The sequence below is a fragment of the Sarcophilus harrisii genome, chromosome 5 (assembly GCF_902635505.1).
Source record: "Sarcophilus harrisii chromosome 5, mSarHar1.11, whole genome shotgun sequence".
NCBI lineage: Eukaryota > Metazoa > Chordata > Mammalia > Dasyuromorphia > Dasyuridae > Sarcophilus > Sarcophilus harrisii.
In genome coordinates this window covers 49397759-49422806 of record NC_045430.1, presented here as the reverse complement: position 1 = coordinate 49422806, position 25048 = coordinate 49397759, and the positions used below count along the sequence as shown (strand labels likewise).

At 34.6% G+C, this 25048-nt stretch overlaps 1 protein-coding gene across 1 annotated transcript in view; it reads left to right on the top strand.

Annotated features, from left to right (window-relative positions):
* Positions 1–25048, top strand: part of OTOGL (otogelin like) — a 194616-nt gene that overhangs the window by 51041 nt on the left and 118527 nt on the right. The window contains exons 17-22 of the mRNA XM_031940155.1: positions 1621–1786; positions 3297–3371; positions 4809–4861; positions 6829–6991; positions 17882–17989; positions 19650–19788. Of these exons, the coding sequence (XP_031796015.1) occupies positions 1621–1786; positions 3297–3371; positions 4809–4861; positions 6829–6991; positions 17882–17989; positions 19650–19788 (704 nt within the window). The remainder of the gene's footprint in view (positions 1–1620; positions 1787–3296; positions 3372–4808; positions 4862–6828; positions 6992–17881; positions 17990–19649; positions 19789–25048) is intronic.

Sequence of the window (25048 nt, the reverse complement as noted above, 5' to 3'; positions counted from 1 at the left end):
GAACCTGGATTTCCAGCTGGGACTGAATCCATCTAATTTATTGCTGTCTAGTGTACATCACTTTATCTGCTCCACAAGAATAATATGAGAAACTTTATCAAAAAGCTTTGGTAAAATCTAACTAAAACTGTGCCCATAGCATTCCTCTCACCTATCAATTTAGTCATCCTGTCAAAAAAAGAACTAACCACAATTTATTCCTGATGAAGCCATACACGCTCTTTATACTCATTGACTATATCCCTTTCAATAAATTTACTTATTTTTCTTTAATAATCCATTCTAGAATTTTTCCAGGAATTACAGTCAGGTTTATTGATCTACAGTTTACCAACTTCATTCCCCTCCTCCACTGCACCTTTATAAAGGGGTAAAAGATTTCCCATCTCCAATCTTATGATACTTTTACTATTTCCTACTCTTTGAGCTATCATTGAGAATTGCACTCAATACAAGTCATTATATAATTTCCTCTAATTTTCATTCTGATTGAGATTTGAAATATTCTTGGTTGCTGTTGTTGCTTTTTAATACTATTTGTATATGTTCATTGTGCAACTCTAAGCAACTAGTTTAAACTTGACAATCACACTCAATTTTCTTTTATTAGTCTCAATAACTTTAATTTTATATTTTCCTTAATGTTCCTTAATCCTGCTTTTCCTACAACTTTCTTTAGGCAGGTCCCAGAAACAACATCTGGACTTAGAGATTTTCCTTCTTCAAATTTATCTCAATTTTTCCTGGATTTGTCCTCCTTGAACTCAATTTCTTGCCTTTTTCACTAGTCCTTAACATGTACAGAATTTTCTTTTTATGCCCTTCTACTCCCACATATTCCTTCTCTCACAGGAGATTAACTAACAGAAGAAGGTTGCTTATTTCTCTAAGAACAATAAAAAATTTAACATTTCTATCATTTCCATTGTTCTTCCTCTAAAATTGAGTAGAATGATTGATCATCAGGATAGGCATGAGACATCCCAGAACTGGACTGTTTTTAACAAAGAAGAAAAAGTTAGTGGCTAGTATGCCAATTGGCAACTAAAAAATCATAAAGAGAAACTGGACAGTTTTGGAACTTCGAAGAATTATTGCAGTTATAAAAAAATTAAATCTCTGAATAGGGAATCATAGTAGTAATGATTTTAGTTGGAAATTACAAATCTAATATGGACTATCACTAAAAAAGGTAACGCCTGGTTATTTACCTCCATCAAAAAACAAAACAAGTAGATAAGTTATAGTGACAAGAAATTTATTTAACAATAAGAAGAATTTGACTGTATATGTAACTAAACTGTAAAATAGGCTTCTAAAGAAGGCTGTAGAATCTCCATCCCTGGAAATGTCTTAAAAAATAAGTTGCTAATGTTTGGCTTTAATGGTTTCATCATAGCTTTATAGCTAGGAAGGAGGCAGAAGATAAGGACTGATGATGATGATGATGAACTTTTGAGATCCTTTTATTACTGGACTCCAGAGTTTTCGTGTGCATATTGATAGTAATTATTTTTGACATTCCTGTTTCATGTCAATCAAAGATGCATAAAGCATTAAAGAATGTTTTCACTCTCTGTAGAAATAAGTAGCTCATGAGTAATGGTGCTTTCTCCTCAGCCGTGGTGTGCCAGAAAGGCATGTTGTACCATCCCTGTTCCTCTTTCTGCCATCATTCCTGTGCTGCTCTTTCCTCCATGGAGAGTTGTGATGATGATTGTGTTGAAGGCTGTAATTGTCCAGAAGGCAAATACTTTGATGAAGCAATTAGCTTTTGTGTGCCCATGTAAGTCATAGAAATAACTTGAAAGCATCCTGCATAATCTCTTTCCAAATTTCTTAGAAAACAAAAGGTTTCATGGCTTTTTGGGTGAGTTTTATATACCCTCCCCCCCTTATTTTTGTTTGATTTTCTTTTGCAAGATTTTTTTTTTTTTTTTGGTGTGTTAAAAATTCAGATATTTCATCCAAAGAATTTCTTCTTCCCAGCAAAAGTAACAGTCAACAGTGACAAATAGCTAAGTGTAAAGGAATTTTTTATTTCTGACATTCAAGATTTACCCTAAAAGACTTATCAGGATAATATCAGAAGCTTACAATCTCTATAGTGTTTGCTATTTAGATAGCTAGGATATGAAAAACTTATGCCTACAAGAAATTACTAGGATAAACTTTTTTCTTTTTAGTGGAGGGCTGGTCCTGTGATTTCATCAGTAGAAGGAATTCCCATTGAATAAACTTCCTGTGTCAGTTTAGATCAACGATTGCTCTAATTTGGAGGGATGTCTGAAACTCTGATTTGTCCAGATAGTTATATACTAGTAGAGAGACCTAAACCTAGATCTTCACTTCTCGGCCAGCTTTCTATCTACTATTTCAGTGCTCCTCAGATGTAATATATTTTAATGTAAATTTTAATATAAAATAAAGGATATAAAAAAGACCTTGCCCTCAGCCTATAGCAAAGTCACCCATTGTCCCCATTTCCCTTTTCAATTTAGATATAGCAAATGCAAAGTCCCAACAAGAGCTGGTCAAGTTCAGAATAATTGCAATAGCTTGGGAAAGTTAGGGTTCACACTGAGAGCTGGAATTCCTCTTTGTTTCACCAATCTCATATAAATCAAAGGCAAGTCAGATCAGAACCAGAATTATAAGCATGCTGGTAAAATGCCTGTGAGATAAATGGTTGTATTTGCTGTGCTCCTGAAAAATTTTATTCTAGCTCTTTATATTTGCTTACTTTTTCCATCTTGGGTAAAGTTGTCTTTGCTAATCATACTGCTGATCGGTGCTTTATGGTCTACAAAGTATTGTCCTTCAATAGCCATAGATGGAGGTATTTTAAGTGCTGCTCTCCCAATTTTACCAACTCAGAGAAAGTTAAATGATTTGTCCCTCCCCTTGACATCTTAACTATGACTATTATTTTTGAAAGTCTACAAAAAGTTGGTACTGGAATCTGCCTTCAGATTCCAATTCCACTTATGTTTTAGTCTTACACATAGGCAGAAAAGTCAGATGTTTTTGGTAATTTCCTCTCAGAAAGCAGCTTTTTCTAGTCAATCTGTGGTTTAATGAAAAAGGCATTAAAATTTCATTTAAAAAATCACTCAAAGTTGCTTTCAAATAGTACTCCTTAAATAAACTCTAATTCTTTGTTAATATTATGTCATAATGCCCATTTTAAACTATAAAGAAAAATAGCTTGCTCCTTTCATCTGAAACATTGAGGTCCTTTTTATTACCTCTCTTTTGTTTATGAGTTATTAATTTTAAACCATTGATTCTTACAGATTTAGCTGCCATTGCTTTTATAGAGGCAGTCAATATCAACCTGGAGAGCTTGTAGCTACACCAACTGGCTTATGGTATGTTTCTGATGTGGGGTTTGTGTTTGTTATTAACACTAAGTCACATTTTGGTAATGTGACAATTAAAAAAAAATCTCAATTATAAAATATGAGGCATTGTGGACATCAGTCTTTATTGAAAAATGCATATATAAGCTTTTTATTGATGATCATTCTGATTAATAGGACTTGTAATGAGTAGGTAAAATTCAGCTGGTATGAAGAAGTAATTATTTTTCATGGTAAGTTCATTCCTAATTAATTGACCCTTAAGATCATTACCTTGTGGCCAACCTATTTATAATAAAAAATTTAAGAGTTTAGTCATCCTAGCTCTGACTCTCTTCTGTTCTTTTCTTCACTTCCTTCTCCTTCCTTTACACTTCCCCATCTCTCCTCTTTCCTCTTTTTTTCTTTATCCTCCTCTTTTTATCCTTCTCCTTCTTCTTTTTTGCTGCTAGCATTAAAGCTTATGCTTTAATGATGACATGGCTTTTGAGAGCCCAGAGTCACCTCTGTGCTAAAATAAGGCACCAGAGAAAGACCTTAGGATTGGTCCCTATGAATTAGTCAGATGACACTGAGGCTTATTATTGATGCAGTTAGGGAACCAAAGGATGCTGTTAGTGGCAGTGCAGAGAGTTGTGGGAACCTCTCTTTGGTCAGTGCAGGTCCAATGTAAAAGAATTCACAAACCCAAAATATTAGACTGGCAAAAAGGAAGTTTATTGTTGCCACTACAGAAGCCAGCTTTTGCTAGGAAGATTGACTTCCAAGTGGCAAAGTCCTGACAGAGAGATAAGGGTCCTAGCAGAGAATCCTGGCAGAGTGATAAATAGAGGTATCAACACTGAGAAGAGGGTATCTCTTTATAGTGGGCAAGGGTCCTGACAGGCAGCTATGCCAAGGAGAGAGAAATTCCTTGACAAGGCATGGTCCTGCTTTGGGCCTCTGAAAAGAAATGAGCCTAAAATTGCCCTTTAACAGGAAATCTGAGACTGAAGTTTCAATTGAATGAGATGACTGCCCCCAGGCCTAGATTCCCAGTTGAATAAGACCACTTAAGTTCGAGCTAAATGGGAGTGGTCCTGGACTAATTTTCAGCTCAATAGAGGATGCAGTCAGCTACTCAGTAGAAATATCAGGTCCAGATCTTCAGCTAAATGAGACCACTTAAGTTCCATCTAAGTAGGAAGTGGTTCTGGGCCAATCATAATGAAACTACTTAACTGCCCCAAGGGTGGGGCCCTGTCAGGAGAGTTTCAGGGCTCACCCCAAAAATCAAGGACAGTTTCAGAGTTCACCCCATCATTTTTTGCTGATAAGTGAGGTGTATGATTTTATCCTTATATCTGTAAACATTTAGTTCTAGAATATTTAAGAGTTTTTGAAATAAAAAAGGAAGATTTGTTTGAGTTATGATTCTAATAACGATGCTTTATTTTCTTCTATTAGTCAGTGTTTAAATGGGACAGTGAAATGTGCTGAGCCTTCTCCTGCTACTGTTGGTGAGTCATAGAAATAGTCTTTTTCCTAAAGCAAACCGCCATTTTACTGTTTTTACTGATTTTAGCATGGCAATTTAGCCATAATGGCAATCCTACATTCAGTTCAACAATATTGACTTTGTGCCTACTCTGTGTGAGGGAAGGGACAGAAATCAAGTTTTTGAGTAAAGAAGATATGAATTCAAGTCTCATTTCTGTCATGGTTCTACTGTATGACTTGGACAAGTATCTTAATCTTTCTCTACCTCATTCTCTAAGACCAGACATTTGCAGCCTCTGAGTTTCTTCATTGGAAGTTTCTTCCCTTTAATCCCACTCAGCGTGTAGGGAGTGGGTAGAAAGAAGGAAGATACCCTTCCAGCCATGTTCACATTAATTTTGGCTTAGTAACAAAGTGCTTTCAGTTGGTTTGCTAATTCAAATCTAGTTAATAGTTAAATATTTTTGATTTAGAGTCATTTAACAGTATTTTAGACACACCTATTATGTGATAGATACTGGGGATGCAAAGCCAGAAATAAAATAGCTGCAGCCCTCAGGGAACTTATCTTTGATTGGGAGTAGGCATTTACTTAAAGTATTTATAAGATTTACACAAAATAAATACAAGGTAACATACTGAGGTTTAGGAAGAAGAGATTGGGGAGATTTGGGTGGGTAGGGTTTTATTTATTTGTTGTTTGTTGTTGTTCAATCATTTTTCAATCATGTACAACTCTTCATGACCCCATTTGAGGTTTTCTTGGCAAAGATACTAGAGTGACTCGCCATTTCCTTCTCTGATTCATTTTATAGATGAGGAAACTGAGGCAGACAGAATTATATGACTTGCTCTAGGTCACACAGTTAGTATGTGTCTGAGACTAGATTTGAATTCAGGTCTTCCTGATTTATGGTATCATGCTCTATCTACTTCTCCTAGCTGCTCCTTCATTTATTAAGTAGGACTACATTAATCTTGTACCTATATCCAAGATGCTGATGTATGAGTTTCGTGTCCTATAGAAAATTTGTCAATTTGTCTGATTGCTGTAAACTACCAACTCTGTTCTCCACATATATAAAAGGTGCAAATAAAATGTAATAGCTTGTAAATAATGTTAGTTACTTGGTTGGTAAATAGATGGTTGGAGACAGATAACAATGGCTGGATCAGGATCAGGATCAGGAACAACTAAATTCAAATCCTGCACCAAGGAGTTAATAATTATGTGACTCTGGAAAACTCACTTCATTGTTCTCAGTCTTAGTTTCCTTATATGTAAAATGAGTGTATCTACCTCACAGAATTGTGAGGATCAAATAAGAAGCCATATGTAAAGTGCTTAAAGTACTATATAAATGCTAGTCATTATTTATTATTATTATTAATAAAATTTATTGTTGTTGTTGTCTGTCCTTCATTCTTGAAAAGAACCAGTTCATCAGGCAGTTGATGCCATGTCATGCAAGTGAATTGGATTTAAGAAAGGGAGGAATGTACAAGGTCTCCTGCCTCACTTTCCCCTTCAGAACCATCTGGGTTCAAGTGGCAAATATAGATCAGGACGACTTGAGATGGCAATGGAGACCTTTTAAAGTTAAGGTTTTCAATAGATCTCTCAGTTTGATTGAGGTCACATCCATTTAGTAATTATGGTTAAGTGTCAATTGGAGTAAAGAATCTCCTCTTTCACCTAGTCAAAAAAAACAAACAAACAACTTAATAAATAAATCTAGGAGGGAAAGATTCTCAGCGTTTCTGGCCAAAGCAGAAATGATTGCTATTTAAATTCAATCTGAGTCAATCACGATCCTATAGAATGGTTACAGAAGGGTTCTGTGAAATTTCCTGAATAATAATTAACCAGAGGTTCCGTAGCTACTTTTGTAGACACATTTAAAACACAAATGTACATTTATGTGTGATTATTTTCTTGCAAATTATGTGAAATTAATAATATCTAATTTATGTTTTCTCTTTGAAGTTCATACATGCCCAGAAGGAAAACGCTACTTTGACTGCAAATTTCCTGACCCAGAATTACCAGCGGCTGGTGTAAACTGTGAGACTACTTGTGTAAGCTTGGCCATGAACTTCACCTGCACCCCATCCCCACCTTGTGCAAGTGGTTGCATTTGTCCCCCAGGGTAAGCTGTTCTTTGAAGAGTGTGAAGATCTAGTATTTGTCAAAAAGAGACCACAATCCAAGGAATTTGATCTATACAATTTTTTTAAAGGGACTTTTACTTGGTGAAAATAAGATGACTGAAGGTCATTTTTACAATTGATTGTTGTTTAGTAATTTATTGAGTTGTCAAATGAATATCTAAGTTTATGATATTATATGGTCTAGGGGATATAATGTTAAGCTTGAAATAAGGAAAATATAAAATGGAAGGAACCCTACAATAATGCTTCCTTTGTGTAAGCACGATATCTTATATAAATAGTCATAGTAGTTGAAAGTGTTGTTCAGTCTTTCAAATCATATCACAACTCTGTGACCCAATTTTGTTTTTCTTGGCAAAGATATTGGAGTAGTTTGTCATTTCCTTCTACAACTCATTTTACAGATGAAGGAACCAAGATAAATCGGGTTAAGTGATTTGCCTAGAGTCTCATAGTTAATAAGTATCCCAAACTGGATTTGAACTCAGGTCCTCCTGACTGTAGGGTTGGGCTCTGTGCATAGCACCACCTAGTTGCCCCTTCATTTTGTGGTTACTTTATATGCACTTTATTGTTGTGTAGATTGGCTCCTTTTATTGAATTTGACCTCCTTGAGGGCATAGACTACTACCTTTTGGTCTTTATCTCTCCAGTGCCAAGTCTGACATATAGAAGCTACTTAAAAAGGATTATTGATTGATTGAATGAATGATTACAGGAATTTTGGCACTTTACCTTCTCTGGTCTAGTTACTTGGTTGGTAAATAGATCCTCTGTACAGCAGGGATAAGAATGCTTTTGTAGTCAGTTCCTTTCTCATTGGGTTGTTATTGGACTAAAAATGTAATGCCAGAGAAACTGAGGCAAGATAGAGATAGAGAATATTTAATATTTTATTTGAAAGGGAGAGATTTACTGGGACCAAATGGATCCATGCTTTGGTCCCAGGGTTGAATGAGACTATCATCTCCAAAATCCAGCCAACAATGTGAGTTCTCAATGACATATATATGTGGCTCAAACACAGTGGGTAGACTGAGGCAAAGGCGGAGTCAGGGTGCTGAGAGCTGAAAGAGACTCTGACAGGGTAGGGTGAGCCACCAGAGATGGGGATGACATAATGGGGGGAGGCATCTTGATAAGCCAGTATCTGATATTCTGATAGCTTGGGATGGGGAGAGGCATTCTGTTAGTCTAAAATACAAGATCTTTTATCCTTATCAAATATTCTGATGATTAAAAGGGAGGGGTGGTCTTGCAGGATTGAGCAGAACAATTAGAAACCCTAGGCAGGACAATTTAAGGAAACTGAGTCAGGACAATTAGGGAAACTGAGTCAGGATAATTAGGGAAACTGACTCAAAATATTAAGAGAACTGTGGCACAACAAAATAACATATTACATATAAAATATTTTGGAAGATTTAAAGTGCAATATGAATGTTAGTTATTATTACTTCAATAATGAAATTATAGTTAGAAACTATAAATAGGTAGCCTACTGTCTTGACTAAAGTTTTGAGATACTGTCTCAAATTTGAAGGATACTGTCTCAAATTTGAAGGTAGCCATTTTTCATCACTGAACTTCTGATATCAACTAATATTTCAGGCATCTTTTATTTTATTTTTTTTAAAAGCAGGCTGTTCTAATGATTCTTCTGCTCTGTTTAAAGGAGTTCTTAGAAAGGAGTCTATAATTTACACAACAATTCATAAGTTTTTTATTCCTTCAATTAATAATTATAAATAAATAATATTATATTAATTATATTATAAATAAATTAGCATAAATAATTATTTTAATGTCAGAAAGGCCTCATCCATGGTGGGAAATCTTCTGGAGGCATATTTCTTTTCTGTAAGATACTCTCAGTGTTGCTGTTTTGATACTGAGCAGAGCAGGTTCTGACAGACATTCTCAAGGCAAATAGGTCATTCAGTCTTAATTAGTACATACATTCAAGGAGATAACTGGGTTGTAGCCCTTCTAAGCTATTAGTCAAAACAGGAGAGGCCCTGTAGTTTATTTACCAAGAGACATGGCATAAATGACCCATTTCTGCATATGAAGAAAATCCAAGTGATTTGGGATAGGTTTCAGACTTTTGACAAAAGAGTTATGTCTGATATGGAGAAAATGGATTATGAAGAACAATTACTTATCCATGAGAATGTAAACAGTGACCAGCAGTAATTAGGTCACAGCAAGGAAAAAAAAAAGCAAAAATTTTGTTTTAGAGAGCAAAAGAATAATCAAAGCTTGTAGGATTGCATTTCTCATAACTTTTCTTTTTCTTTCGAACTGAAGCCATTCTTCCAATGAGGATCTTCTTCTACCATTGCCCATTCTCTTCCCAGAACACTTAAGTGTTTTAAGTAATTGCACAGCCTATAGCATGCCAATTATTATTTCTTTTTAATAAAGCTTTTTATTTTCAAAACTTATAGTTTTCAATACTTACCTTTGTAAAACCTTGTATTCCAAAATTTTTTTCTCCCATCTTTTTCTCCATCTCTTATCCTAGATGGCAACTTATCCAATCAATGTTAAAGATGTGCAGTTCTGTATATATTTCCACAATTATCATGCTGCACAAGAAAAATCAGATCAAAAAGAAAAAAAATGAGAAAGAAAACAAAATTCAAACTAACAACAACAACAAAAAGTGAAAATACTATACACTCAGTACTCACAGTCCTCTCTGTTTGCAGACGGCAAACGCTCTCCATCACAAGATCATTGGACCAATCATTATTTCTTAGAAAATTTTATTGAAGCTTTTTTGAAAACTTCATTGTGACTTCAATTGACAAGCATTTGTTAATCACATATTATACATCTGGCATTGTAGATATAAATATGGAGACAAAAATGAAATAGTCCTGCATCTTTATGAATTCTGAACTTCTATTCCAGTGGACCTATAATGTGGCTATTTAATTATTCAAATCGCAAGTCATCTATACCTTCTTTTCCTCTATATTCTCCAAGAAAAACCTTCCAGAAAAATGAATCAACAGTAAATACTCCATAGAAGCTAAGAACATGAAGCTGTAGTCAGCAGGAGTTTTATAAGACTGTAGACCAAGAACTGGAAGACCTAGAGACCATTTGTTCTAGCTCTAATTTATTGATGAGGAAGCTGAGGTTTAGAGAGGTTAACAGACTTGCCCATGAATACTCAGCCAGTAGGTTTTTGGATTAGGATTTGAACTCAATTCTTCCTCACTCTAGCACTCTCTCTACTGTAATTCACTGGAATTGTGACTTCCTTCCATCTTCAGAGGCTCTAGTGTAAGAATGGAGAAAACATGATAGGAGTCCTCCATGACTGAGTGGCAGAAGGAGAAAGGAGGTAAAGATAGAGGGTTTTATAGTGAACTGTTTTTAAGAAAGGGTCAAGATTATGAAGTGAGGAAACTGGTTTGACCTTTGTTCTGGAATAGGCCAACAATTTTAGAAGGGTGATACCTTAATCAGCAGATGGATTAAATTTAAATGAGATATATAGCTGTATAAAGTCTTCAGCCTCAGTCTGCTTCAAGCTTCAGAGTCTAGTGGCAAGACCTGGGTCAAGAAGACTGTTAAATTTTTAAAGGTTGAGAAGGATGGTGAAGGTCCTGAAGTTATAATGAAGCCAAGAACAGAATCTATATAAAGTATATTACAAAAATCAGTAGAAAGAATTCAGTGAAAAGAATTTGGTAGAATCCAGAAAAAAGTTTTTTCCAAGGTAGAAGATATGGGGTATGAAATCCAAGGTAGGTAAGATGTTTGTTGTTTGTCTTTCATTATTGAAGAGGAAAATTACATCAGGGAGGTGATGCCATGACATGCAAGTGAGTTGGATTTAAGTGAAGGAGGGCTGTGCGAGGTTACCTGATTGACTTTCCCCTCCAGAGTCATCTGGGTTCAGTGGCAAGATATAGATCAAGATGAGTGGAGATGGCCCTGGATGAAATGGCAAGATAGTACACAAAGAAGGAGAATAGGAGACAAAAGAAAAGACTTTTATAGAGGATATAATCTTTTTGTGATGAATGAAAAGTTTGAGAGACATGATTTCTGGATAATTAATTATTTTATTAATTTATGGCTAGCAGAAATTAAAATGGTTATTGGCATTCTCTCATGAACCAAAGACAAATTATGGAGGTCCCTCAACACTTATATGCCCTTGGAAGAGTGGGTGTTCTTGACAGATGTATATCAACTTGGCCTGGTTAACAACTAATGAGAGAATGAATATTATAATGAGAGCTAGACAGATTCTAATGAGGGGCTGGGGAACTTGATGTTAGTTATGTCACTCTTACTTCTCTGTATCCAAATTACCTTTCTCGCAGGCAATTTAGACAAAGACATCTTCTTCCATCCAATCCTGTCTGAGTGGAACATAATTACCTGGAATTCTCCTAGTTTTTTTGTAAGGTTTTATAGTTGGGAGGGATTCTACCCATATACCCACTAGAGCAAATTCAACTATCAGCAATGTCCTTTAGAAACTGGTTAGTAACCTACAGGGGTTTATTTCTGAATGAGGAAAGAGAAAGAAACAACCTTAATCTCAATTAATAATTGGTTATCAATAAAGGAAAGAAATAATCATTTCATTCTTTTGAGACTGAGTCCTCTACTTTTACTTTTATATTGGCATTGAATCATATGTATTATCATATGTTAAAGAAAAATTAATTTTGACATGCTATAAATATTGGTAAGGCATTATTTCAAAAATATCTAACCCTTCAGAGCTATTAAAAATTTAAGTGTAGCAACCTCTCTAGGGTACCTCCCCAATTTAGAACACTCAAGTTTCCAAATGTGGGGAGTGATGGTACAATGACTAAGGTTCTAATACTTAATCTATAGATTTGGGTTCCTACAACTGTAGTTTACAAGCCCCCATCAATGTACTTTCTATTAGCAATCAGAAAGTAGAACAATTCACTCCAAGCAAAAGGATTTATTGAATTACACAGTTATACAAACACATGACAGAAAGATAATTTATTTTCTATTTACTATGTGTCAGATGAAAAAGAACATGGCAAAACACTCCAGTATCTTTATCAAGAAAAACCCAAATGGGGTCATGATGAGTTGGGCACAACTGAAACAATTGAACAACAACAAAAATGTTCCAGATACTGTACGAAATACAAATTAAAGTATAAAAGATATTCCTTACCCTTATGGATGTGTGGGAAAAGGTAAAGAACTTACAGATTCTAAAGTAGATCAAGCCTCAGTTTCGGCTTCTCCGGAGTCACGTGAGTTTAGATAAGGCCTCGACTACATTCCATTGTCCAAGGAAGGGATTATGTGGCAGAAGAAGCTGTATATCACCTTGTCTACTACATTCCACTGACCAACTAGGGGAATAGTAGATTTATGTGGCCAATCACAATATATAGAGGGTGGGATTTGGGAGGTTCTTTGTCTGAAATGTATAAAAGCTGTAAGCATTTTCAAGGCTCTGGCCCTATCCTGCTGTGAAATTTTGCTTGCAGACCAGGATAGCGTCCGCTTCTCAAGATTCTAATAAATAATTCTGCTTTCTATGAGTGATCTCTGTAGTAGTCAAATTGGGTAGGTCTTTTTGTTCCAAACATGCAGATTATGTTCTGATGGAAAAAAAAAAAAAAACTTTAAAGAAGAGTTAGAGAAAGGATGTGAATCTATGAGGGGCATGGCACCTAGCAAGGAGGAGAAGTAATTTGGAGAATTAATCAAGTCATGAGTAACAGAGCAAGAACAGTAATTAAAAACATTCACTCTTCTAAATTTAAGGTATAATCTCCCATTTGAAAAATCAATAAAAATTTAGACACATAGTAAGGCATATACATGTGGCTAAGGCATCTTGCAATACCAGAACTACAGGACATTATTGCAGAATCCTCTCAAAGTTCCCCTGTCTGGTGCAGAATTTCTGGTAAGTTGGTCACTTAGTGGGTTATGAGGGTCTGCTCTTCCCTAATGCTAGAATCGCAGTTTCCAGGGCTAGTAGTCTCTTGAATCTATGGCCAGACCTCTTGTTTCCTACAAGAGATCAACCTTCAAAATATATTGGCTTTTAACATTCATGGACAAGTTCACACAATGGAATTGCTGTCTTCAAACTCAACCAGAAAAAGATGTTCATGCTTCATATAGGAATAACAGCTTATTGACAGATTTTTCACAAATCAGTACGTCAGTGTGTTTACTTACATGTTGTGATTCTCAATTGAATTGAATAATCAAAGCCTCTCTTCCTTACACATTTTCTCTATTTAAATATTTGCCATCTCAAGCAAATCAACCAGAGGGCTTTTTGACAAAATCCAATTTACAAATAAACTAAAAATTAATATTTTTCTCTGAGGATCTAGATCTGGCAGCCAATGGTCCTAAAGATCTTCTAAATGAATATTCCAACTTATCCCTCACTAGGACAAATGGAGCTAACCTTAAAAGAAATCATACAAACTCAGAGAGGTCTTGGAAAGGTATTATGCATTCTGAAAGAGATGACGTACTTGGGAAATTGGCTATTCAGGGTTTCTGGAAGATCAGTTATCCTAAAGTATGTTAGTAAAGCAGATAAGTTATTTGATATTAAGATGAGCAGTGCTGCTTAAATGTGGAAAAAATAAGCCTGGACTAACTACTTTAATGTTCTATTTGCTAAGCACAAGTATTCTAAGAATGCAATATCTTCACTGCTTATATCAGCTATGATACTGATAATGGGCATGGTTATATAATAGACATCATATTTAGATTACATAATAGACATTAATTATTTAAAACAAAATATTGTGACTCATAAAAATTCCGAAAAGCTGATTGTCTTGTCATAATACGGGGGAAAAAACAGAAAAATGCTAATTTGGGGTGCATATTGAATTATATGATTGTTGAAGTCCCTTCTAATGCTAAAATTATTGTAGAACTAACTTTTATGTATTTGAATCATAAAAAATGATATATAATACTAGCTTTTGCTGTTGTTCAATTTCAATTGTATGTGACTCTTTGTGACCCTATTTGGGATTTTCTTGTTAAAGATACTAGAATAATTTGCCTTTTTTTTCCCCCCCAGCTCATTTTACAGATAAGGAAAGTGAAGTAAACGAGGCTGATTATCTTGCCCAGGGTAACACTGTTAGTATTTGTCTCAGAAAGATTACTGTTCCTGATTTGAGGCCAGATACTCTGTGCACTTTGGCGCCACCTAGCTACCCCAATACTAGCTAACATTTACATAATTTATACAATTACATTTCTATTATACCTTACATACTTTATCTCAATGAATCCTCACAACAATCCAATGAATAGGCATCACGGGAATTGATCATTTCTTTTTCTTTTCTTTTCTTTTTTCTTTTTCTTCTTTTCTTTTCTTTTCTTTTCTTTTCTTTTCTTTTCTTTTCTTTTCTTTTCTTTTCTTTTCTTTTCTTTTCTTTTCTTTTCTTTTCTTTTCTTTTCTTTTCTTTCTTCCTTCCTTCCTTCCTTCCTTCCTTCCTTCCTTCCTTCCTTCCTTCCTTCCTTCCTTCCTTCCTTCCTTCCTTCCTTTCTTCCTTCCTTCCTTTCTTTCTTTCTTTCTTTCTTTCTCCTCTTTCTTTCTTTCTTTCTTTCTTTCTTTCTTTCTTTCTTTCTTTCTTTCTTTCTTTCCTTTCTTTCTTTCTTTCTTTTTATAAAAGAGAAAACTGAGGATTGGAGATATATTAAATGATTTGCCCATTTTCACCTCGCTGTTTAGTTAGCGGCTACATTTGAATTTGGATGCCTTGTGATCTTAGAACTACTACTTTTCCACTATAACACACAATATATAAATATTTGATAACATTAAATGGCATCTTTCAAATTTATAATGAATAAACTAAGCTTTTGTTAATTTACTTTAATTCATCTCCTAAATTAATGAAATATGACTATATATAAATATTTTACTAGAATGAGCTATAGTAACTTTCCATTTTTTCTAACTTAAGAGTTTAAGGAAAAAGAGTTAGTATAAGAAAATGCCATGTCATGCACAAAGTGCAAGAGGATTTTTCTGATATAAACTCAGCAATTTAGTTAAGAAAAATCTGATATGTTTTGACAATAAAATTTCATATAGCTTTGGTGCTTAGAATGGTAAAAGATGTTTCTCTTTATCATTCAAATGTCTATTTCTAGTTATTACACAAAAAAAAAATTCAAAGGCATTTTAATGTAGATGAAAGTCAGGCATTGTAGATTAAATGTTGAGTGTAAGAGGGTTACAGGAACATTGTTAACAAGGTTATTAATTTGCTTGAAAGACAGCTTTTAAATTGAAAACCATAATATCAAGGGTTTTAAAGGCAATGGAATACAATTTTTTACATAGAATTTTTGATGACAAGCAAGCTAGTATGAAGGATTTTTTTTTCCCCCTTGCCATAATTGACTTCAGAATTTTTGGGGAAAGTGCTTCTACTAAAAGACAGTATTGAGAATTTTATAATTTTATAATTTCATATTTAAGACTAGCCCTGGGTTTCTCCCATCATCACCACTACCACTACCAACAACAGCTCTTACTTATCAGGGTACCTCCACAAAGGGCTATTGCTGCCTCTAGTTGCAGGAATAACCTTTAGGCACTCACTCCTAAAACTATGCTTTCCAAACCTCTACCAGTGTACTTTCCATTAATAGTCAGCCGGATGGAGAAAGAAATGTATTTTGAGATATGGCCAATTTGAAAGTTTGCTTTATTTGACTACATATATTTGTTATAGGAGTTTTCTTTTTCTTTTTTCCTTTGTCCTTCCAAAAACAAGCTTTGTTAATTAAAACAATTGTTTCTACTGAAAAACACCCTATAATTATTCAGCCTCTGTTCAATGATATACATTTCTGAGGCACCTGTCACTTTCTGATGTAACCCAATCTGTTTTTGGACAGTTATTAATTTTAAGGCTTTTCTTGACATGGTATTTAAATTTTTGTCTACTAGCAACTTCTACCAATTGTCCCAATTTTCCAAGATGAATCTCTCTAGTTCTTAATTTAAATTCTCATCTTGGAAACTTGCTACTATGTCATTGTTCTTAAACTCATTGTTCCAATTTCAAACCAGATAGCATAGAATTCTAATTATTTTTGGTACCATTTCAGTGTCAAAATTTTCTCGATAACTGATTTCTCTTTAATTAGGATGTCTTTCTAGTTTTTCAGTTTGGATTCGGTCAACTATATTGATCATGGATGAATCCTTTTATTGCCGTCAAGTGGAAATATTAATTATATTAGTTGGAGGTGTTGAGCAAAACTTCAGGGAAAATATGAGATAGTCATGGATGTTTTGTTAACTTGTAACTTTCAAAGAATATAGATTTAGAGCTGGAAGTGTCCTTGGTTATTTTGTCTAGCCTCTTTATAGATAAGAAATTTAGGAATTTTAAATAAGAAGTCATTCTCAAATATTCAAATATTCTATAATCTTATAGATTAGACAGTTCCCTTTATTGATGTAGATTACAACCCAGATTACTGCCCATCCCATGAAGCTTCTTGTCCATGTTTTCTCCAAAGTAATAAACTATATGGGTTTGTGCTGAAGGTCTTCCTTACTTTCTTCCAATATCATAAGAGAATCAGTGGAGCAGAATGGTTGTCTACTTGTCATTCCTTGCTCTTGTCACATGTCTACCTTAGCTTTTCTTTCAGTTATTTCAGATAACAAAAAAGAAAATGCTTTGTGTCATCTGAATTCTTTAATAACCCAAGATCATGTAAATTATAAATACCAGAGCTAAGATTCAGTCTCTTGTTCTCTGATCTCTGAATATACAGTTCTTTTTTTTTTTTTAACTTTTTTCATCTAATGTTATTCTCTTTTTTTAAATTAAAGCTTTTTATTTACAAAACATATGCATGAGTGCTTTGACCCTTGCAAAATCTTCTGTTCCAAATTGTCCCCTCCTTCCTCCCACTCCCTCCCCTAGATGGCAGGTAGTCCAATACATGTTAAATATGTTAAAATATATGTTAAATTCAATATATGTATACATGTTTATATAGTTATCTTGCTGCACAAGAAAAATCAGACCAATAAGGGAAAAAAAAAATCTGAGAAAAAATAAAATGCAAACAACAACAGTAAGAGTGAGAATGCTATGTTGTGGTCCATACTCAGTTCCTACAGTCCTCTCTGGGAGTAGATGGCTCGCTTCATCACTGAACAATTAGAACTTGTTTGATTTATCTCATTGTTGAAGAGAGCCATGTCCATCAGAATTGATCATCATGTAGTTTTCTTGTTGCCATGTACAATGATCTCCTGATTCTGCTCAATTTCACTTAGCATCAGTTCATGTAAGTCTCTCCAGGCCTTTCTGAAATCATCATGTTGGTTGTTTCTTACAAAACAATAATTGAATATACAGTTCTTAAAACTATATGATGTATCCTCATTTCATTTTGCAGGATTTAAGATTTTTTAAATGAGAAGTCCAGTAATTTTTATGCACATATTATGGCTTGAAGTATCTAAGAATCTTATCAATTTTTAATATATTGATTTTTTTGTAGTCACAGTGTATCAAAAAGGCTTTTTTTTTTTTAAAAGAGCTTTAGTACAATCATACACAAGATGTCTCTTTTTCACATACCTCAACTTAATGTATGTTCTGATGACCTATATAACAGTGTCAGTATTTTGTAGTATCATCATTCACACATACATATACATATATGTATATGTGGACATACATGGACAAAAGATAGTATTTTGTTAATATTTAATATGAGAATATTCTGCTGCTTGGATATTTTCTTATACTTTTAATTTAAATTAGTATTTTTCACTAAGCAGTTTTTATTTCTTCATGTTGAAGGATGGCAGAACACAAAGGAAAATGTTATGTTCCTGAGAGCTGTCCGTGCCTCTGGAAGGATTGGGAATACCTTTCGGGAGAAGTGATTTCTACCCCTTGTTATACATGGTAATGAAATTTCAATGATTTCACTGTGGTTTGGTTAAATATTTGTACTGGCAGCAATCTCTGGCTGATAATTATTGAATCTGCCTCCTTCTCATTTACCAAAGGCAACATCAACATGAGTCACTTCTCAAAATCTACTTATTGAATGGAAATGGAAAATTCTAGGAAGTGATAAGGAAATCACTTTATTATTTATCTGCTCATTGATTTAGCCTGTGATAAAAGAGTGGACAAATATAAAACCATATGTGATTGAGAGAAAAATATTAAACTTGCCAATAACTATGACAATTGATAGAAATAGGACAATAGAATTTCTTGCCAAGTTTTCCATTTTTTCCCCCTGAGGCAAATGGCGTTAAGTGACTTGCCCAAGGTCACACAGCTAGAAAGTGTTAAGTATTAAATATCTGAGGCTAGATTTGAACTCAGGTCCTCCTGATTTCAGGGCTAGTGCCAAATAGCTGCCCCTTTTCCCATTTTTTTAAAAAAGGGAATTTCAACATAATTTTAAAGAGAAGCTTTTTTTTTTTTTTCTATAGTAGAATGGCCTCTATAATGTGGGCAAATATTTGGAGATTGTAAATAAGATCATCTACCTCATATGAATAAATTTAATAAAAATGAAACACTTTACAAGAGGACTTTCAGGAGGGGACAAGCAGAGACATTTGGGGAATATTATTTCTAGTTCCTAAAGAACTGAAATTGGAACTTTGCTCATTTGACATGGAAAACTTTCAGGTGAAAGACCTCCTCTACTTTTGCAAGTCAGTATCTTTTTTGCAACTTATGATGTTAGAAAGCTATTTGGAGCACTGAGAGATTTTATAATTTCCCCTAGGCTGCCTACTATGCAGGGCCATCTCCAGTCAACCTGTTTTGTATCTGCCCACTGGACCTAGATGGCTCCAGAGGAAAAAGGGAGGCCAGTGGCTTTGTACATATCTCCCTCACCTGAATCCAATTCATTTGCATGTTATGGCATCACCTTTCTTATGTCGTAGTCCTTTTTGAGAATGAGGGACAAGCAACAATAACTGTACTCACAAGTAGTATAGATTGACTGTGGGATTTAAACTCAGGTTATCCTGGTTTCTAAGCCAGCTCTCTGCCCATCTAACAGATGCATCTTCTTAGAAGTTCTAGCAATCTGGAAAGACTTTGAGTTTGGATACAAACAGTATATGTCATCTGATGACCAGTTTAGTATGGTTCTGGATTCACATTATAATGTCTCTTCATTGGAACATTAGCTCAATTCAGTTTACAGTGTCTCATTTCCAGGAGAAGCATTCAGTCAGTAGAGGGTAGTAAAAATTTCTCTGAAACTCAGTTATGATTTATACAAGTGGAAGGAAATCCTACATTGATTAAAACACAAGTTTTCATCTGAAAATACTTAAACCATTGAAGAGATGTGAAGTATTTCCTATCAGGCTTGATTTAGTTCTTGGTTCCCTCACTTACTTTCTGTGTGAGTAGGTTATATATTCTAAATTCAGTTCTGATTCTTATTAATTCATCTATACACAGTGACTATTGTAAAGGTTGGGTGATTTAGAAAATAAGCACTAATGCACTAATGTTTATACTGATTGGAAGAAACTAACAATGAGAAAGCTTCTTTGGAAGGTCAGTAACATTGTCACTCTCATAGTGTTTGTCGACGAGGAATATTCAATTGTACTTACTACCCATGTCCTGCGGTGTGCACAGTTTATGGGGATCGTCACTACCATTCATTTGATGGACTGGAATTTGACTATGTCAGTGATTGCCAAGCTTTCCTAGTCAAGGTAGGTGAATTATTGTTTTTCTATATTTATATTTGTGCAAGATTCCTGTTCTAAAGAATGAGAACTCCTAGTCCATAGTAGGTTTAGATGTTGTGAGTAAAGCCTAAAGAAAGAGGTAGCTGTCCTGAGTCAATTTCCCAAAGACATCTTTGTATCCTATTATGTTTAAAATATAAGAATAAGTAGGGTTTGAATAAGGGATGTATTCTTTCTTGGTTTGATATGGTTTAAAACATAAAATAAAATAAACTTAAAGAAAAAAGATTTTTAAAAGTTATTATAAAATTCAATATAATATACATATAATACATAATATAAAATATATATAATATAAAAACCGAAGATTAATCTTTTTATTATTATTAGTAGTAGTCATAATAATACTTATATATAAGAAGATCCTTATAAAGTGGCCCTATTTTAAGGATACAAAACAGGGAACATATTCTTTATGAGTTATGGAAATCATTTTTGGGGAAAGGATCTAATGCTGTGATTTCATCAATATGAGGAAGTCCAATTGGGAACTCCTTCTTCTGATGCAGACTGGCAAATGGTCTGTAATTTATTCTTCATGTTAAAATTTTTTTGGAGTGTTTGAGTCTTTTAAGTATCTGGGTAGCACAATATAGAGTCCTAGCTCTGAAGTCAAGAAGACTTGAATTCAATCCCAGCCTCAGAACCTAAGTCACTTAAACTCTGACTCAATTTTCTCAACTGTAAAATGGGAATGATAACAGCATCTACCTCCCAGGGTTGATGTGAACATAAAAGGAGATAATATTTGTAGTTTTTGCAAACCTTAAAGTATTATATAAATGCTAGTTACTATTATATTATAGAAATGCCATTACAGGCAATTAGTAAACAGTGAAAGTTATTTGAATTGTAATACCATAAATTTGAAAAAATACTATATAATTTTTTTTTCTGAGGCAATTGGGGTTAAGAGACTTGCCCAGAGTCACCCAGCTAGGAAATATTAAGTGTCTGAGACCAGATTTGAACTTAAGTCCTTCTGACTTCAGGGCTGGTGCTCCCACTGTACCAGCTAGCTGCTCTATATAATTCTTGAAATACAAATCCTGTTAAATTATTAAAAATTTTTTTGACATCTTTGGCTTCAATAATTCAATTTATAAATGAGAATTTTATGCTTGAGAATGTGACATGAATCAATACAATAAGCTCCTAACCTCCAGCAATGTAATCATGTAATTAACTTCCTAATAAATGGAAATTTTTTTGATTATGATCCTTTGTGTCATTAAAGGACTTTTTTGAACTATATTTTAAGTATATCATCATATAAGTATGCCAATTATTCCCATTTAAAAATGATTGCAATTAACTGAAAAGTGATCATTAAAGCTGACAATCTCTCACTCTTTAATAAAGCTCATGTGTTAAGACTCCCCTTCAACCAATCTGATTTACTTTTTTTTTTTTTTTTGATGCTTCATTGTGAGTGATTTTTGAGTTTCTTGTAAAATGAGCTGCTGAGAATGGTGGAATTCTAAAGTTCAAGAAGTTATTTGGCAGTCACATAATGAAGGAAGATGGCAGGTTGCCTCTAGCTTTTCATCAGTGAATAACAAGACACAGGTGATGAAAATGTACTCTGTGAGTATTTGTATAATCAGAACAAGTCTTGTTTTAGCAAAGGGATTCAATATTAGAGTGTTGAATCTTTTTTTAAGATATGGACCTTAAATCAAGAACATGCATAACAGTGTAAGATAAAATCCTGAAATTTCATGGCTCCACTGAAACTCCTGCCTTAGAGATAACTAGAGACTTGTGAGGTGATTGGAAGTAAAGCAGAAGGAGGGAGGACAGAAAGGATGTTTAGGAATAAATACTGTGACATTGTGACAAACATATGACAGATTAGAAGAATTGGCAAGAAATACACAAGGTCTGTCCTTTGTGGGTGAAAATGTGTGTGATTTTGTGATTTCCCTGGTATCTTTAGGCAAAACAAGTAGAGAAATTAGATGTTAAGCTAAGGATGTGGTTTTACTGGTTGGAATTGGAAAAAGGTCCAGAGGACAGTATCTTAGTAGCTAGACCATAGTGTCAAGGCTGGTTATGGAGAGGTAAATGATGTCACAGAGTAAGGTATATTTGTCTTTTTTTATTATTATATCTTTTTATTTACAAAATGTATGCATGGGTAATTTTTTCTACATTGACCTTTGCAAAACCTTCTGTTCCAAATTTTCCCCTCCTTCCTCTCACCTCCACCCCTACATGGCAGGTAGTCCAATACATGTTAAATATGTTAAATCCAATATATGTATACATATTTATATAGTTATCTTGCTGCACAAGAAAAATCTGATCTAGAAAGAAAAAAAACTGAGAAGGAAAACAGAAATGCAAGCAAACAATAACAGAAAGAGTAAAAATGCTATGTTGTGGTCCACACTCAATTCCCATAGTCCTCTCTCTGGGTATAGATGGCTCTTTTCATTACTGGACAATTGGAACTGGGTTGAATCAATTTATTGTTGAAGAGAGCCACATCCATCAGAATTGATCATCATATAGTCTTCTTGTTGTCATGTATCATGATCTTCTGGTTCTACTCATTTCACTTAGCATCAGTTCATGTAAGTCTCTCCAGGCTTCTCTGAAGTGATCCTGTTGGTCATTTCTTACAGAACACTAATATTCCATAACATTCATTTATCATAATTTATTCAGCCATTCTCCAAGTGATGGGCATCCATCCAATACAGTTTCTAGTTTCTAGCCACTACAAAAAGGGCTGCCAAGAACATTTTTGCACATGTGGGTCTCTTTCCTTTCTTTAAGATCTCTTTGGAATATAAGACCACTAGTAACACTGCTGGGTCAAAGGGTATACACAGTTTAATAACTTTTTGAGCATAGTTCCAAGTTCTCCAGAATGGTTGGTTCTACCAACAATATATTAACATCCAATTTTTTCCCCATGTTTGTCTGTAAGACAAGCTTTAAGACAATGTTTGATAAATGATCAGGTGCCTCAATAAGGGAGATGGATTTGAAAAATGATTATGGATTGTAACATTCTCTTTTCTAGAATATAATTGTTCTCTGGGAGCAGGTTTCTTGGGGGGCTTTTGGAGGCAGCCTTAGTTTCAGTTCAGAGTAATAATCACTTCAAATGCAGCCAGGTGTTAAAGTTCAGATCCTTTATTATTTCCTTCAAAATAGCCCCGTTAGCTTTCTTAGAGGCCTATCTCTCTCCTTGGTTCCAAGAGCTCTTGCCACTAGTCCTTTGCCTCTGCCAGCTTCAGCCTCTAGCTTCCTCCAAATCCAAAGCCTTCAGCCAGCACAAAGGTGGAATATGGAATGAATTGACGCCACCTCTGAGAGAGTGGGCTTGTGGGCTTCTGTCTTGTGAATCTCCTGGACTGAATCCTGACTTGTAAAACTCCCTTGAAGGCTCTAGTGGACTTGTCCTTTAGTGGGCTCCTCCTTATATATGCTCTCTTAGAGGTGTGAACTCTAATGTGTGAACTCTCTTAAAGGGGTGAACTCTAAAGGTGTGAACTAAGTACATAAGCATTATCTCTATTAACTCCAGTGACTTAGCACCTTGTTTCAAGTTCTGGCCCATAACAATGGATCATGGGCTTTAATATCACTATGAGATTTAAAGAACAGGTTTGGCTTAAGCAAGATAATGGGAGATATAGGAAGATAAAGGGTTGTAATAGAATGTAAAATTCTAATTTGGGGAGGATGCAATTGTGATAGATGTTTAGGTATAACATATGATGATGTCATAGTTGAAGTGTGGATTGAGAAGGAGAGTATTATAGGAGTTGAGGAAACTGAGGAATTTTATGATCAGATTGTCAAAGGGGTAGTTAAGATAAGTATTTGTGGTGTTCTCTTCTTTTTTATAATATATGATGGTTCTCTGGGAGCAGGTTTCTTGGGGAGGTTTTCTGGAGGCAGCCTTAGTTTCAGTTCAAAGTAATAATCACTTCAAATGCAGCCAGGTGTTAAAAGTTCAAATCTTTTATTGTTTCCTTCAATATAGCCCAATTCATTTTCTTAGAGGCCTATCTCTCTGCGTGGTTCCAAGAGCTCTTGTTGCTAGTTTCAGCCTCTCTCTAAATCTTGGTTCTGCCCGACTGCAGATTAGTTTCTCAATCTCCCAAACTGAACTCTCACTCTGTCAATCTTCTGAAGTGATTTCTGGCTCTAGCTCAACTCCGATTTGTGGCTTCTTCTGAATTGAACTGACTTTACTAACTCAGCTCCTTTTTATGCTCTTTTAGAGGTATGAACTCAAAGGTTGACTCCTCCTCTGAGAAAGTGGGATTATGGGTTTCTGACTTGTGAATCTCATACTGAAACCTGACTTGTGAACCTCTCAAAAGTGTGAATTCCAATGAGTACTTTTAGTGAGCTAGAGAATTTGCTAAGTACCATGCTAAATTAGGCAACTGACATCACTTTGTAAGAATTCTAACAAGTATTGATATCTCTGAGGATAAAAGGAATACAAAGGAAAGCTTGGTACTAAAATAATTGTAAACGTTGGGAGAATAACCTAAATGTTGGTGGATGAAAGCAAGAAAGATGGGTAGCTAGCATTACCTCAAAGAAGAAGGACATTGAAGAATGGTGGTAGAGGAATGGTTTGGAAGAGATGGTAGAGGAAAAAAAGGACATATTCGCTGCTCTTCCTAACCTTGTTAGTTAGGAGGAGAAGAGATAATTGGAAATGAGATATCCTTAAGGGAGAACCAGATTTCTTTTAAATTGAAGATGTGGAGGTAATGAATATTTCTATACAACTTTAAAGTTCACAAAGTACTTTATATATGTTCTCTCATTTAGTCCCTCAAACAATCCTGGGAGATAGATACTACCATTTCTTCCATTTTTATAAATAGGTAGAGGTTAAATGACTTTTTCTGTATTCTATAACTAGTAATTATATGAAGCAGGATTCAAACTCACGGACTCTGTCCATTGTGTCTTTAACTTCCTCTTGAAGATGTCAAATGTTTTATCAGCAATAGAATTGCAGGTGTCAATGTCCACAGAAGAACAGGTTGGGGTTTAGATGAATCAAGTCTTATTTTCTATCCCTATGCTTCCTAGAATCATGTTTGGATATCTGATGGGTACTTAATAACAATTCATTGATTAACTCACTTCACACAATCATATCATCAATGAACCAATCACCTAGAATATTCCAACTCCCACTCAAATCACCAATCTTGATTAGATTTATTGTCCTCTATGG